This window comes from Macadamia integrifolia, chromosome 9 (assembly GCF_013358625.1).
Source record: "Macadamia integrifolia cultivar HAES 741 chromosome 9, SCU_Mint_v3, whole genome shotgun sequence".
Taxonomy (NCBI): domain Eukaryota; kingdom Viridiplantae; phylum Streptophyta; class Magnoliopsida; order Proteales; family Proteaceae; genus Macadamia; species Macadamia integrifolia.
In genome coordinates this window covers 5,101,351-5,118,446 of record NC_056565.1, presented here as the reverse complement: position 1 = coordinate 5,118,446, position 17,096 = coordinate 5,101,351, and the positions used below count along the sequence as shown (strand labels likewise).

The window sequence follows — 17,096 nt, the reverse complement described above, 5'->3', positions numbered from 1 at the left end:
CCCGCCTCCCGCCTCCCGCCTCCCGCCTCCCGCCTCTTGCCTCTTTCTTTTAAGCACAATTTCATGTTCACTACTTCCTATTTATCGTTCTCAATTCTTTTGTATTAGAGTGGTGAGAGGAAAGACAACATCTCAGAACAACGGCATGTAATCACATATCTATTCTTGAAGCTACTAAATTAGGGGCCTTGGCTTCTACCTTTTGTTCTTGTTTCTCTATTTTAATCTCTATTACATGTTCACGATTTCATATTTATCATTCTCAGTTTCCCTTCATTAGAGCATTGAGAGGAAGGACATCACCTCACAAGCAAGTCTTTTATTACTCCTTCGCATAATCAGGTAAGTATCATGCTTCTATTTTTAAAGGTTTAGGGCACTGGTTTCTTCTTCTTGTTCTTCTATTTCCTCCCCCTCCCCTCCCCCTCTTTCTTTTAAGCACTATTACATGTTCACTACGTCCTATTTATCATTCTCAATTCTTTTGTATTAGAGTGGTGAGAGGAAAGACAACATCTCAGAAGCAAAGGTCTTTTTTGGGTTCTATAGCTCCTTCTCGTAATCAAGTATGTATCATGTATCTATTCTTATAGCTTAGGTCCCTAACTTCTTCCTCTTGTTCTTATGGTTTATTCTTTTAAGCTCTATTTCATGTTCATTGCTTCATATTTATCATCATCAATTTTTTTTAAAATTTTTTTTATTAGAGTGTTCAGAGGAAGGACGACATCTCAGGCACGAGTTTTTTGGATTTAATTGCTTCTTATTTAATATGTAAGTATCATGCATATATCTCTTCTCAAATTTTATGTGTCTTCCTGTTCTTCTTCAGATTTTTTTTTTTTTTTTTTTTTTTCTTTTATTCTTGTTTACTGTTTCATATTTATCATTCTCAAATTTTTTCTTTGTTAGATTGTTGAGAGGAAAGACATCTTAAAATTTTGGGTTACGTTGCTACTCCTTCTTCTAATCAAGTAAGTATCTTGCATCTATTTCTTAAATCTTAGCGGCGTATTGGCTTCTTCTTCTTCTGGGGATAAGTAAAATGATTTCATTGTAAAAGATGTAAAAGAGAAATTTATGACAAAGCATCCATATCTAAGAACAAAGAAAGAAGCAGAAACAGCAAATTGGAAACTAATACAAACAGAAAAAATAAAATTATGCTGGGTTTGGGGTAGTGTCCCTTGTAAGGATCATTACTTTACCACCTACCTTTGCAAGTTCATCAGCTGTGGAACTGAACAATCTTGGACACCAGTAGAACATGGTGTTCAATGCTGCCATCCTCGCTCTCACACATCATATTAGACTTGAATGTCTCTCCATTGTCCTCTCATCTCAGCCTCCATCCATCTAGTGTCAACTTTTTAATCCTCCTCCCCCAATAGTGCTTCAGCTATAAAGCTCTTGGCAGATCCAGCCCCCAATAAAAGGGCACCATCTGATCACTTTTTGTTCTGTTCCATATGAATACATGCATAATAGCCTTGAACTACAACCAGATGGAATAGAAAAACTCTTCTGGTAGAGGGCTCACTTTGGGCTTTCTAATTCAACTTGTATGTGTACAAAAATTGCACCACTTAGGGCTTAAGCGATGGTTTGGTGTTTTTATTTTTTGGCATATATGGGTATTGGTGTTGTTCACAGTTTCACACATCTTTTCAATTGTTAATTCACTAAAATCAGTGTCATAATCGTGGCAGGTGAAAATTCATTAATGGCTTTAGTTGTTGGAACACTGGGTGCCATTGGGCAATCAATAGTAGCCATTGGCCAATGTTTATGGGTCCCGCTCAGACATCAAATCGGGTACATAAAAAATCTTGAAGAAAATTTTGAGAAGCTGAAAGGAAAAGTGATCGAGCTCTATATCAAAAGAGAGGATGTAAACAGAGAGATAAACAGAGATACCATATCAAAAATGCCGACAACTGAATGTCAAGCTTGGCTTCAGAAGGTGGGAGACATGGAAAATGAAGTCAATGCCATGGAAACTGAGTTCCGAGAAAACAAGCGTCGTTGCATTGTTGGATTGTGCCCCGACATTTTGTGGCGAAGGAAACTGTGTAAGAAAATTGTGGAAATGATAGATGACATTGTTAATCACAATCTCAAGGGGGATTCCATGTTTTCAGGAACATACATAGTGGATGTACCACGACAGTCAGTTGAGCCAATTCCTGCACCAACTATACAAGGCAATACACCAATCAATCGTACTGTCCAGAAGATATTAGAACGCTTAAGGGATGATGATGATAAGCAGAAAATTGGCATATGGGGTATGGGTGGAGTCGGAAAAACAACTACAATGAAGGCCCTAAACAATTCTCCCAAAATATCAAGTATGTTTGAAATGGTTATTTGGGTAACAGTGTCCAAAGAAGGAGATATAAGAAAGGTACAGAAGGATGTTATAGAGCGGCTGTTTTTGAAATTTGATGATAATGAGTCTGTTGGAAGAACAGCAATGAAAATTTTTCAAAGACTTAGTAATATGAAGAACTATTTGGTGCTTCTAGATGACTTGTGGGAAAAAATGGAGTTGGAAGATATAGGAATCCCCAACCCAAGTAGAGAAAATGGGTGCAAATTGATAATAACGACTCGGTCCATGCGTGTATGTGATAAAATGGAGATTGATGAAGCAATTAAAGTTGAAGTCTTGTCTGAAGAAGAGGCGTGGAACTTGTTTCGCAAAAAGGTGGGCAATGTTGTGGATTCACATGATATAAGAGAAATAGCTACACAGGTTGTTCGAAAATGTAAAGGTTTGCCACTTGCCATTATTGTGATAGGAGGGGCCTTAAGGAATAAGAAAGACCTAAGTGAATGGAGAAATGCATTGAAGGAGTTGAGGTCGAATAAGTATGAAATGATTGCTGATATGGAAAAATCTGTCTTTAAGTTATTGAAGTTCAGTTACGACCACTTAGAGAGGAACAATATAAAGAAGTGTTTCTTATATTGTGCTTTATACCCCGAGGACCATGAGATTGCGGTAACAGAACTGATAAAATATTGGTGGGCAGAGGGTTTCATCGATGGTGATTTAAGCTTGGATGAGGCATATGATAGAGGGCATGCTATTGTAAATTACCTAAAAGATGTGTCATTGTTGGAAGAAGTTGATCGTATCAGTGTCAAGATGCATGATGTGATTAGAGATTTGGCATTATTGATCACATCACCATCAGAATCATTATTTTCTGCTTCTACAATGGTGGTGCCAGACGAGGATGTTAATAATCAGTTCTTGGTTTGAACAAATTTTATGGGATTAATAAAGGAGCTGTCATCATCGAATGATCAGGTAGATTGGGGACAGTTCCAAAGGATCTCATTGGTGGATAGTAAAATTCATAATCTACCTGAGAACCCCACATCTCTCTTACTTGAGACGTTATTTTTACGGGATAATGCAAGTTTGAGTAGAATTCCAGTATCATTCTTCGAGCATATGCACAATCTTCGAGTTTTGGACGTATCAAACACTTATATCAGGGAGTTACCACCTTCTGTTTCGAAATTAGTAAACCTTGGTGGATTATTTCTCCTGGATTGTCCCTATTTGGTTACACTACCATCCGAAATAGGGAATCTTAAAAAACTTCTGCTCCTTCATATAGGAGACATGTGGGGTGGCAATTTTGAGTGCTTGCCTGGTGAAATTCGGCAGCTTACGCTCCTTAGAAGTCTGAAAGTGACATTTAATAAAATACCAATTAGTGGGAATCAAGGACTGATGCTTCCTAATGGGTTTATACCAACCCTCTCTCTGCTTGAATACTTGAAAATACGTGTAAAGTGCGATCGTTTACCAAAGTTGGAAAAAACCATCGCCGAAGAGGTGGGCAGCTTGAAGGAGCTAACTGAATTTGAGTTTGAGTCTCACACGTTGGAAAGTTTTGGCTGCTGCTGGGAGAAGTTAAATAAGCTGAAACGATGTGTTGTAAGTAGATGTAATATGATGGAGGTCATCTTCGATGGAAATCATGATCATTTAAGTAGTAAATCAACTTCTACTACTACTACTACATGTAGTGTAGTTGTTTTACCAAACTTGGAATCCTTGGAAGTGAGTAAAATGCCTATTATGAGGGCCATTTGGGAAGGGCCAATGCCCCCAGGAAGCTTCAGCCGTTTAGCAATTTTGGAATTCTATACTTGTAGAAACCTGACAAAGATTTTCACAAGGGGCATACTCCAACGACTTTCAAACCTTGAAAAGCTTTGTGTTTCTGCATGTGATACCCTCCAAGTAATAGTGAACGAAGAGGAAGAAGAAGAAGAAGAAGAAGAAGGTCATAATCATGATGTTGCTCTTTTCCCAAAATTGAAGATTCTCGAGCTAATGACTCTACTTAGACTAGAAAGGATTTGGAAAACAGTTTGTTTTCCCATGGCGCCATTCTTAGAAGAGATAACAGTTCTAGCATGTCCAAATCTTAAGAGTCTCCCTTATTTGAGTTTGGGGACTCAGCCAAATGCATCATCATCTACGACTACTCTAAGGAAGATTAAGGGCTCAGCTCAATGGTGGGAAGCATTGGAATGGGAACATGATGAGATCAAACAACAACTCCAACCTCTTTTACATTTATACTGATTTGGAATAGTCATTGAACTGAAGGCATATGTTATTGGAAAGAATTGTAATTTTTTTTTTTTTTTTTTTTTTTTAATTTGGTGTTGTAAACTATTTTTCCTTGTTGTAGTATTCATCTTTTGCAAACGTTGTCTTTGTACATTCACAATATACGTATATATGTCTTGGGAAATGCAAAATCCCATTTGAATTCACTTAAATTAGATGTTGTCTATCCTTCATGTACTTAGCAATTTAGCATGGTTTGTTATTATTATTATTTGCAAGAGGTCATCAGATATCACATTTATCTAAACAGAGCCTATCTCTTTTATTCAATTGCTCCAAATGTATGCATCATGTGAAATGGGTAGGGTATTGTATTGTTACAAAAAAAATAAGAAATAAAAATAGGCAGGGTTTTCAAAATTCGAATCGTGGATCAAATCAATGACTGCCGATTCCCATCTAATTGGCCAAATCGATCTAAATATTAGGTCCGAATTAGATAACCTATATATATGGAATGAAAATAATTCATTCAAAGGCTATAATTCAATCCATGAATCCGTAGAAGGTGCATCTTTGTATTATATCCCATACCACTTATAAATTTTACAATTAAGTCGTAAACTGACGTTTCAAAAATTCCGATAGTACCCAGAACGTGCATGCTAATACAACAAAGGTTCCATGATTTGAGATTTTATAAACTAACATTTGGCTGATCCAGTCCTTATCTTATGCTAGCGCTCCATGTGTCTATATCTCTCCTCTGCCAAATAAGGGATAGAGATGTCTCTTCATGTAGGGAAGAGATAATAGAATCATGGGAGCAATTGCATTGGCCATGATGCTCCTAGATCAAGTTCTTTTTCAATTAAAAAAATAACAAGAGATTGTTACTTGATCCGGTGGCCCCTGCACCAATGCGGATGCCGATGAGAGTGTGTATTAGAGCATCGACATGGTTAAGATTCTTGATTTCATTGGGGGGCAGGTCGATAATTTCATAGACTCTTGTGTTTGGATGTAGGCACCACGCAACTAGATAGCATTCTTTTTTTCCTTAAAAAATATAGGAGAAAGAATGTTACTAGACTATGTAACATACGTTAGCACCTCCCTATGTCTATCTCTTTCCTTCCTTTTATGAAATGACATATATGCCCCCTGTTGTGGAAGAAAAGTGATAGATTACAGGTGGACGTTAATGATTGCTTCACAACTGGATAAGATATTTCACCCCAAAAAAAAATATATGGGAAATATACGCTTTGATTAACCAACTTTAACTTGCATTAAGGCCTTTAAGTATCTATATCATATAAAAACTTGAGCATACGTGTATACTGCAATCTTTCTCCCTAGTTAGTAAAAACCATCGCCGAAGAGGTGGGTAGCTTGAAGGAGCTAACTCAACTTGATTTTCACTCTGGGACATTGGAAAGTTTTGATTGGTTGGAGAAGTTAAATCAGCTAAAAATATGTGTTGTAGCCTTGTAGGTGGATGCAATATGACGGAGGTCATCTTCAATGGAAATGATACTTCAACTTCTACTGCTACATGTAGTGCAGTTGTTTTACCGAACTTGGAACTCTTGGAAGTGAGTGATATGCCAAGTATAAGGGCCATTTGGGAAGGGCCAATGCCACCAGGAAGCTTCAGCCGTTTAGCATCTTTGCTCATCGTTTCTTGTGAAAACATAAGACAGATTTTCACAAGGGGCATACTCCAACAACTTCCAAACCTTGAACATCTTTCTGTCCTTGAATGTCCTACTGTCCAAGTAATAGTCAACGAAGAAGAAGAAGAAGGTCATAATGATGATATTGCTGTTTTCCCAAAATTGAAGATTCTCTCTCTAGCGATACTACCTAGACTAAAAAGGATTTGGAAAACAGTTTGTTTTCCCATGGCGCCATTCTTAGAAGAGATAATAGTTAGAGAATGTCCAAATCTTAAAAGTCTCCCTTATTTCAGTTTGGGGATTCAGCAAAATGCATCATCATCTACGACTACTCTAAGGAGTATTGATGGCGAACCCAAATGGTGGGAAGCATTGGAATGGGAACATGATGAGATCAAACAACAGCTCCAACCTCTTTTTCATTAATTTCCATTTTGATTTATTGAACTGAAGGCATATGTTATTGGGAAGAATTGTATTTTTTTTTTCTTTTTTGGTTATTGTAAACTATTTTTCCTTGTATTATTCTTCTTTTGCAAACGTTGTTTTTGCACATTCACAATATACATACATATATATATATATATATATATGTGTGTTAATGTGTGTGTGTGTGTGTTGGGAAATGCAAAAGCCCATTTGATTTCACTTAAATAGATGTTGTTGGATCACATTTAGATTAATTGTTGGATCAGTTTGTAATGGATCTAAACAGAGCCTATCTCTTTTCTTCAATTGCACCAAATGTAAATACCTAATGTATGCATTATGCGAAATAGGCAGGATATTGTTACAAAAATTAAAAAATAAAAACAGGCAGGGTTTTCAAAATTGGAATCATGGATCAAATCAGTCATCGCCGATTCCGATCTGATGAACCAAATCGACCTGAATATTAGGTCCGAATTGGACAACTTAAGGTATGAAAATAAATATAAACTCATTCAAAGGCTACAATTCAATCCATGAATCCATCGAAGGTATCAGTGTATGCTTTAAGAATGGGTTCACAACAAGAAATGCACACACAAAATGATAGCATCTTTGTATTATATCCCTTCCACAAACCCCCTCCCCCCACTTATAAATTTTACAATCAAGTCGTAAATTGATGTTTCAAAAATTTCACAAGTTCGGAGAACGTGCATAATACAACAAAGGTTTCATGTTTTGAGATTTTATAAATTAACATTTGGCTGATCCAGTCCTTATCTATCTAATTAATGGATGAAAATTGCCACATTATCTTTTGATGAATTGAAAAGGAATTTCAGATTATTTAGATTTTAGGTTCGGGTTAGGGATATGGATAGAATCGAGGGGGAAGAAAGAGTCTGGTTTCAGAGGCTTGATCAATTTTGTATCTTTTTGTTTTCCCAGGTGTTCTTTGGAGACATCCGGTCCACTACCCATTATATCCAAAGATTACGGCTTATGCAAATGAGGACCTGGATTGGTTTGAGAAGTGGGTCAAACCCAACATAATATTTTAACTTCAGGTATGGTACGTTTTAGCTCTAGTACTCGGACTTTCCAGTGAGGTGATGAAGGTTCTTATTCGGGCAAGACATTCGAAAGAGGCCTACGTTACCAATGGATGATGTGGAGCATTCACCCGTTTCCAATGATCATAGAGTCTATATGTGTGATATCTGGTCTTTCAGCTACGTCTTTCTCTGGTCAATGGCATTATTTGGTGCATGGTCCTTTTGGCAATAGAGTCTATACTTTCGTGAAGGCTGACTACTAATGAGTGCCCATTGCAACTGGTCAAAGGCTGGCTGCCGAGCCAGGGGGGGGGGAGACAGTTCCGTCTAGGTGTCTAAGACAGTTGTTACCTCTTCAACTCCTCTCTACCGAGCAATGATTCCACCTTCCAAGCTGGTTCCTAATCAACAGGAAAAAATGAAGAAGTAGGGCGGTCATAGATGGGGGCTTCCCAACACCATCAAGAAAAACAACTCCACGCCTGTAGTCGCTCGATACCAAGGGTAGTTTGTTCAGAATAAGAGGGATTCGGCTTGCCAATCAGGGAGTGCTGGAAAACATCAACCTTTCCTGCAAAAGTCGTCCTACAGGCTGTGCAAAATTTCATTTGCCTTCTATTAATTAAAAGGGAGAAAGAATGTTATCCACTGGTGCAAGCACATGTTAGTGTTGCCGACCAATGGGAGGATGTCCAATAGCATCTTCAGTGTAGAGCAGCACGAATCTTTTTGCACCTGCGCCAACCTTAGTTGTTAAATTCACCGCCGAACACAATAATTCCGAATTTTTTGAAAAATTCTGACCGAATCCGAATAAAAATAGAAATAAAAAAATTCACGGTTTTTATACTTACCGTAAAAAAAACGTGAAAAATTCGGACGAACCGACTTAAAACCGAATAATTCGTAAGTCGCCGACTGAATAATTCCTTTGGATGGCCATGATTCCTTGGTGGTACCAAAAAGATCAGTTTCGCCTAAAAGAAGGAAGGGGACGAGATTTACAGAGAACAGAGGAAGAAGAGGGCTCAGATTGCAGACGAGGTGAGACTAGAGAGGGAAGAGGAAGAGGAAGAGGAAGAGGAAGAGGAAGAGGGAGAGGAAGAGGAGGATTGAGGAGAAAGAGAAAACCGGATCAGGAATTTTTAAGGAAAAGAAAACGGCAGTAGCGCAGCCCAGAGTGTTATCAAACGGCCCGTTAAAGACCGCCTCCCCTACTCCATTTTGTTCTTTTTCTCTGTTCCTTTCCCTCCCTTCTTTTTCCTTTCCACTTCCGTCCTTTCTCTCTCCTCCCTCGCCGACGATTATATCCATATCCATCTATCCGATGCTTTCTCTCTCTTTCTTCTCTCTTCCCTTCGTTCTATTACTTATTTTACAATCAAACCCTCCTTCCTTCCGTCCTATATTCCCCACCATCTTTCAGTCTTTCCCACCTTAACAGATAAGCGACATATGGCGTCCAAGTCCAACACAGTGCCATGTGGGACCTCTCGCTACCGCCCCAACTTTTTTAACACCGATTTTGAAGTTTGAACAGTAGATCGAGAGCCTTATGGAGAGGCAATAAAAGATACAACCCCGACTTTTTTTTTATCTTTTCAGGTATGTCAATTGGTCGGGTATGAGTCGCTGGGTACTGAGCATTTTAGGTCCATATTGAAGCCCATCCACTAAAATATATAATTACTCCAGTAAGCCATGATTACTGATATAATAAATTATAAAAATAATATCCGAAATTTTTACCAGATTTTTATTTTTATAAATGAATAATTCTCGAATCGGAATCTAAATCTAATTTTTATTTTGTCCACATTTTTGACCGAACTCGTAAATTAACCAACTGCGTTATTCCGAATAATTCTCCATCCGAATAATTCCCAAATCTGAATTTGCTAACTATGGCGTCAACCGGTCAGATTCTTTCTCCCTTATTAAAATTAGCTCGGGTTGAGTTAGCTTGGCTTCATCTTAATAATATGAATCTAAACCATGTTAAGGCTATTCTATGATACTTTATAATTATTACTTGAGTGCGAGAATCCTTTCAGTCTGGCATAGGATACTCTAGATGCCAAGGTCACTGGGAGGATGTGCAAAAGCATCTTCAACGCACAAAGAGGGGAGACAGCACAATCTTTTCACATCTAGCTCAATCTGGGTGTTTCCTATGCCATACTAGTTGGGTTCTTGTTCCCATATCATTTTTCCTTACGATGTTTCTTATCGGGTATTCATAGGCCAACACCATGTGACGTTTTGATAAACATCTTTATTTTTGAACTTCAACTCCTGCGACAATAGAGAATTCTCACTTAAGCCTACAAAGTTTGATTTCTATTGGTTTATTGAGCTAGATTCGGTTTTCATAATGGGAATCCAGTTTGCCACTTGTACTAATCTCGGTCACAAGACTTTATATAGAATTAAGGTTCATTTTGGATAATGAGAGTCCAAATAGTTTGGAATTCATTAGTATTCTCATTATATTTGTTTTAACTGATTAGAAGTTTAGCTAAGACATAAATATTCTTCATAAGAAAAAATAATATGTTCAACATAAATACTGTATGACTGTATGTTTGATACCGATATGCATCTAAGGTATATATATTAAATGAGTATAACAAAAGGGTAGACATATAGAATTGACGATTAATTTAGTACTTTCCCTTTGGTTTACCTTTGGGCCTGAACTGTAAAATCAAGCAAGTTTGAGAGGTTCCTCGTTAACCAAAAAAAAATAAAAATGATAATGACATAAAAAATTCTCACCTCGAGGCTTATAAATCCCAGGAGATAGATCATACCAACTCAACTTTGTGAATGATCTAAGGGTATTATTTGTTGACTGATGTGGCCAACATTGCCACATCAGCAGTTGTTTGTTGCTAGTGATGGTTATCAAAACCACCATGTAACCTCCCTCGATGAGTCGATGGTAAGGATGTTACAGTAGCTTGTTTCGAAATTTGGGTTCTGGCTTTAGATTGACAAGCCAGAAGACAACCTCTGCTTTTGGTCATCACTAGATATACTTAGAATCTCGCCCCAAAAGTTTGGAACAAAAGTTGATCAAAGGCATGTCAGGAGGAATGATGGGACCTAATGGAGGTAAGTTCATCTCCATTGAAATTTCAGTTTATGGATTTTTTACATTAATGATTCCTAATGGTGTTTATTGTTGCTGTACCTATGGTCCATCACCATCCAAATGGAGACACAGGAAAGGCATTAAAGGAAAGAAACAAAGAACTTGAAAGAGAATTGAAGAAGAGCTCAGAGAGGGAAGAAAAGCTAAGGGATGAACTCCAAAGGACTTTGTACAGACTTAGAATCGTAGAAGACGCAGAGGAACGCCATTCCTTTCAGCTTGGCGAATTCGAAGCAGAAGCTCTTGAAATTGTACATGCCTATTGTACACATATCAGATCTTTGAAGGAACGGCTCTCCCCAGCTCACTATCTTCTTCAAACAACCAACCACAACTCCAAGATCATTCCAGGGGAGGCCTTTAAAGCTTAACAGTCACCACACTTGTTCTTCATCTTTACCTTTTCACATGGCTATCTGCATTTTGGTTCTTGAGACAATATATTGGCTTGGCCCCTATTTCAATTTTCAAGCAGAAGTGTAACAAATGCCAGCCTACCTAGATTTGACCAAAGTCTCAAGAAACCAATCTGATCTTGGATCATATATATATATATATATATCCTAATAAGGTCTTTACCACACCAATTTTCAGTTGACTTTGTTCTATATACGATCTCCAAACCGTTCAATCTAAATAAGGATTGCAATAAAACCAAGGAAAAAAGAACCCTGCCAAGCCAGTGTTCCCCGCGCCCAGATCCAGCTGCCCCAGCCACAGCTTAGTGTTTTTATGCCCAGCTATGTCTGGATATGGGAACGCTAACTTGGCAGAGTTCCCTTGCCCAATCAATATGAGAACATAAGAGAGATTGTGGTAACATATAAAACTTATACCTTACATAAAGTCATTCAAATTTAGAAAATTTTTGCACATCTATCCAACAAACAAAACGATCAAACCATCACTCCATAATGTGATTAAGGTTGTAGGAATGGGATTGGCTTTCAACCTTGTCTCATGGCAAACATGCGTGGAGATTTGATATCAATTAACTAGTTGTCATGCACTCATGTAAATTATCACAATCATTTCAGATTAATATATTAAAAAAAAAAGTGTTTCTCAAACCATGAACACGGCCTATGTTAGCGTTCCATGTGTCTATATCTATCCTATGCTAAATAAAGGGTAAATATGTCTTTTCATGTAGGGAGGATAGAGTAGAATCATGGGAGTAGTGGCATAAGCCATGCTCCTCGACAAAGTTCTTTTCACATTAAAGAAAGGGCAAGAGATCGCTACTTGATTGTGTGGCTCATGCATCAATGCAGGGGCCAATGAGAGTGTGTCTTGGAGAATCAACATGGATGAGATTATTGATTTCATGGGGGGACAAGTCAGTAATTTCATAGACTCCTATGTTTGGGTGTAGGAACCACCATTTTATGAAATGACATATCTACCCTCTATTATCGGAGAAGAGTGATAGATATAAGGGTGCTAATGTACGCTTCACATTTGAACAATATATATATATATATATATAAGGGAAGTATACACTTTGGCTAACCAACTTAGCTTGTATTGAGGCCTTTAAGTATCTATCATTCATAAACTAATTTTTTTTTGGGTAAAATATAGAAATTTAACTGGCACTCGAACTGAATGGAAATGTTGAAAATGGGTTTTGCATTTTCTGCTTGTTCAAAGATTAGAAACACAAGAATAAAGTTTAGATTAAATAATAAACCATATGGTAGAGATTGAACCCTAAACTTATCGTGTGGCTAATCCATTGGATAGTCCATTGAAAATTTGAAAAGAGAAGCCCACGAATGACTTAAAATTGGTGGACACTTAAACTAGGCTTGCCTTAAAAACAGGGCCATGTTGACATGTTTTAAAATTGTTAGGCATGAAATGCACCTGAGCATCTTTGGACTATAGTTAATTTGTATATCTAAGATCATAAATATAGCAAGTTTAATAAAAAAGACCGATCAAAAAGGTGTTCCATAACAATGTCGATTGTAGCCCAACAAATGCTAAATCAAGACCGATCAAAAGACTTGATCAACCGTTTATAACTCAATTAGCCCATTTATGATTCATTTAAGTTCTGTTTGTCATTTGATTAATCTATTAGCATGTTTAAAGCACAATTAAATTATTTATGGATTAATAATTGATGGACCAAATAGAAGTATAATCATATTTTAACATACAAGGCCTAATTACATAAACGGTCAGTTATGATATAAAGCTTTAAATTGATGTGAACCGATTAAGTTAGACTTGAACCTGCCAGCCTTGAGCCAATCAGCCTAACCTGCTGACCTTGGGGCTGTTGACCTTGTTGCTTGGTGATTTTCTCAAAGTCCTTATTCCATATACTTTCGTCGACGACTTGGAACTTGGAAAATTAGAAACCAAACAGAAGTGAGAATCCATTATCCTAAATTGAACCTCCTTCCACAAAAGCAGATGAAAACCATCCGATCAGTAGGGCCCACTTGCTGCCTCTAATGATGAAATAAAATCAACGGTCAAGATTTGTGAACCAGTGGACCACAGTAGGGTGTCGTACTCCTGCGCTATTTTTCCGAAAAGCTCTCCTTCACAGTCTGCGAGCAGTCTCGAGCTCTGGGTGGCGATGGTGGAGGAACAAATGGAACAATTAGTACACGTTAAAGAGCATCACCCCATTGGTGCACGTTAGCATCCACAAGATGCTTTCCTGTTACCGTCTGTCTCTTCGATTCTACTCTTTCCAGTTTCCTTCTCTCATCTTCCTTAATTTCTCGTGTTCAGACTTATCCTGCGCACCCTCATCACCTCTCTATCAACCTCGTTCACATAATCAAAGGGCTCATCTTGCTTTATTATTACCTACTAATAATAATTCACAAGCTGCTTCCTTCTCTATGCTTTCTAGGAAATTCCGGTCTTGGGGGTTCCTTACTCCCTTTTTCAGAGACTGCAAACCCTAATCTATGGAGAACAAGCGTCACTCAAAGAACGGATATTCATACTCCAATCTCTTCAATCTCGAGGTTAGTGATATGGGTCTCTCTTAATTTGTTAGATGGCTTCGTTTTCGTTTTGCTTCCTGATCCGAACGAGGTATTTGGGTTTGAACAGATTGTATTTTGGTTTTGGGAGTAGAGATTAGGTTTTGAATTTCCTTTTTGTTGGTTTTTTTAGATGGGTTTATGCTTATGTTCGTTTTTTTTGTTTTTTTTATAAAAATTTCTGTTGACATGTTATTGATGAATTTGAGGTTTATTTTATTTATTTTTTGTTTTTGTTTTTTGTTCTTGGGTTGTTGTATTGTAGTCTTTGATGAACTTTCAACTTCCCCAACAAGATGATGATTTTGATAATTATGGCAATAGTAGTCAGGATGAGAGCAGAGGTAGCCAAGGTAGGCACTTTTGTTTCGAGATTTTATTTGGTTTCTAGTTCTTTTCATATTTTTTAGACGTTTAGTCTGACTTTGAGTGGAAATTACGACTACCCAGTTGGATTTTAGGCTTTGCAACATATTACATTGTGCACATCTTCATTCTACTGTCCTAATACTTAAAAGTTGCAATGCTATCTTTTGAGTTCCCCTACAGTTGATCTAGTGGGGAGGATTTGAGTTGGGCAATTGTGAATTATGTACGTTGTTGGTTCTCTGGTGGCTAATTTAACAGGTAAAGAAGTAATGGTGGACAGCGAGAATGGAGTTTTGTTAGGGAGGTCATCAGGATTAGGCCGCAAGAAGAAGCGGCAGTACTTTGACACTGAGGCTGGTTCAAATTCTTCTGCCAGGAGAGACGCTGAAAGTAACGACGAGGACGAAGACAGCGGGTACAGGAACCACATTACAGAGGAGCACTACCGTTCAATGCTGGGGGAACACATTCAGAAGTACCGAAGGGTGAGGTTCAAAGAGACCTCATCAAATCTGGCATCTGCCAGAATAAAAATGCCACTTCCAAAGCGTAATCTCATCTCTAAAGGCCGGAAGTCGGGGAATGAGGATAGAGTGTTACATGGGATGGAAACACCATCAGCGTATCTGAGGGAAATTAGTCCTCTTAAGCATGGGAGCTACTATGATGGAGATTTCGCAGCAGAATATGGGAACGATAGGATCACTCCCTCATTAGATTCTGGTTATTTGGATATTGGGGAGGGCATCACTTATAGGATTCCTCCAACTTATGATAAGCTTGCAGCATCCCTGAATTTGCCGAGCTTCTTGGATATCCAGGTGGATGAATATTATTTAAAGAGTACACTGGATTTGGGATCCCTAGCTGCGATGATGGCTTCTGATAGAACATTTGGTCATCAAAACCGAGGTGGAATGGGTGAGCCTCAGCCGCAGTATGAATCCCTTCAGACAAGATTAAAGGCCTTATCAGCCAATAATTCAGTTCAAAAGTTTGACCTCCAAGTCAGTGACACTGGCTTGAATTCCTCCATCCCTGAAGGGGCAGCTGGAGGTATACAAAGGTCTATTATGTCTGAGGGAGGTACCTTGCAAGTTTACTATGTGAAGGTCTTGGAGAAAGGAGACACGTATGAGGTCAGTGTCTGCTTTGACATTTAATTATGTGGATGACAGGTCCGTTTTGGTTATTTTATTATTCAGTTTTTGGCTCTCTGTTGCAGATTATTGAACGTAGGCTACCCAAGAAGCAAATAGTGAAGAAAGATCCTGCCTCGATTGAGAAAGAGGAGATGGAAAAGATTGGGAAAGTCTGGGTGAACATTGTGAGAAGAGATATACCAAAGCATCACAGATTTTTCACTAATTTCCATAGGAAACAATTAACTGATGCTAAGAGGTGCTCAGAAACTTGTCAAAGAGAGGTGAGTACTATTATATGAGTTTTTAGGAGTAGATGTTAGCAAGCTTGTTCTCTTGGATTTTTAGGTAAAAATGCTTTATTTTTTTGTATGCTTTATTCTAATAGTTGATTTCTTTGCCAGGTGAAACTGAAAGTGAGCAGATCTCTTAAATTGATGAGGGGAGCAGCGATCCGTACTAGGAAATTGGCTAGAGATATGCTGGTATTCTGGAAAAGGGTAGATAAGGAGCAGGTATGTGTTCACTTTCTTAGTGAATTTACATTGGCCATATTTGACATATTGGGTTATCAATTATATATTAATAGGTTTGGCATACGTAAACACTTTCTACTAAAACAAACCCAAACACCCCTGCCAAAAAAATAAGAAGATGTGATTAGAAAAACTAAGATCCATAAAAAATACGATTTATTTGACAATTCTAATGGAATGGCCTCTAGAAAATATACTTCTCTCTCCTCTCTGTGTGTGTGTGTGTGTGTGTGCGCAACTAATGTGAACAAATCCTACTATCAAGGGATGTTACCACCGTGAACCACCTCCTCACCTACATGTTGGCCTTAAAAATTTCATTTTCACAAATTTTAAAGCCCATGGGAAGAGTGGTTCTCAGCTCTACCAATTTGCAGTGCTTGCAATTTTGATATGTAGGCTTCTGTTTAAGATAACCATGGTGAATCACGTTTCTGGTAGGATACAATAAAAGTTGTAAGATGTATTTGCGGGGGTGGGGGGTGGGGTGTGGGGTTTAAGTGATTGTCTATTGTTGGCCTCCATAGTATAATAGTTTAACCTCATAATTGTTACTCAGCAGCTCCTAATGGCAAGTCTAGAGAACTGAAATTTGGAGAATATGGTTAATGGGTAGTAGAAAATTGGTTTCAAGTCTTCCTTTTGGGTTATGGCCCTGTCGAATGAACAGTCTGGGTATAGGACTCACATGCAGAATTAGCATGATGTTAGTGTATGGAATTTTTCCTCACAACAAACTGGTGCTTTCTTTGTAACTTAAATACCATGACACGCAGCAGTGTTATTTGCTATTATTTGAGGAGTTGAATACTGTGAACCCACTTTATTCTGTGGACATTCAATGAAATTAAATGATATTTTGCGTTAAGACTGTCAATATGATTGTGAATTATAAAATGAACCAACTGGAAATGTTGCTATACATCAAAACTAATTCCTTTGTATGTGAAGAATGTTGGCGAACAAGGGAACCTACTTATCCTTTTGTTTGAGTGTGCTTATGAGTGCCGAAAATGTACTAGATATATGCAACTGCTCTTAAAATGGAGTGCTTTTGAAGTTTAATAGAGCTGCTTTTTTCCTGTCCTTTGTTTTTTTTTTTGGGG

At 37.9% G+C, this 17,096-nt stretch overlaps 1 protein-coding gene and 1 pseudogene across 2 annotated transcripts in view; both read left to right on the top strand.

Moving 5' to 3' along the window:
• The first annotated feature begins 25 nt into the window (after window positions 1-25).
• On the top strand, window positions 26-4,681 carry LOC122088436 (annotated as a pseudogene).
• Window positions 4,682-13,497: 8,816 nt separating this feature from the next.
• Window positions 13,498-17,096, top strand: part of LOC122089045 (chromatin-remodeling ATPase INO80-like) — a 15,423-nt gene continuing 11,824 nt past the window's right edge. The window contains exons 1-5 of one of the 2 annotated variants that reach the window (XM_042658459.1): window positions 13,498-13,925; window positions 14,209-14,296; window positions 14,571-15,451; window positions 15,538-15,738; window positions 15,859-15,969. In XM_042658459.1, coding sequence (XP_042514393.1) covers window positions 13,866-13,925; window positions 14,209-14,296; window positions 14,571-15,451; window positions 15,538-15,738; window positions 15,859-15,969 — 1,341 coding nt within the window. In that variant the 5' untranslated portion in view covers window positions 13,498-13,865. The remainder of the gene's footprint in view (window positions 13,926-14,208; window positions 14,297-14,570; window positions 15,452-15,537; window positions 15,739-15,858; window positions 15,970-17,096) is intronic. The other variant, XM_042658460.1, reaches the window with a different exon arrangement.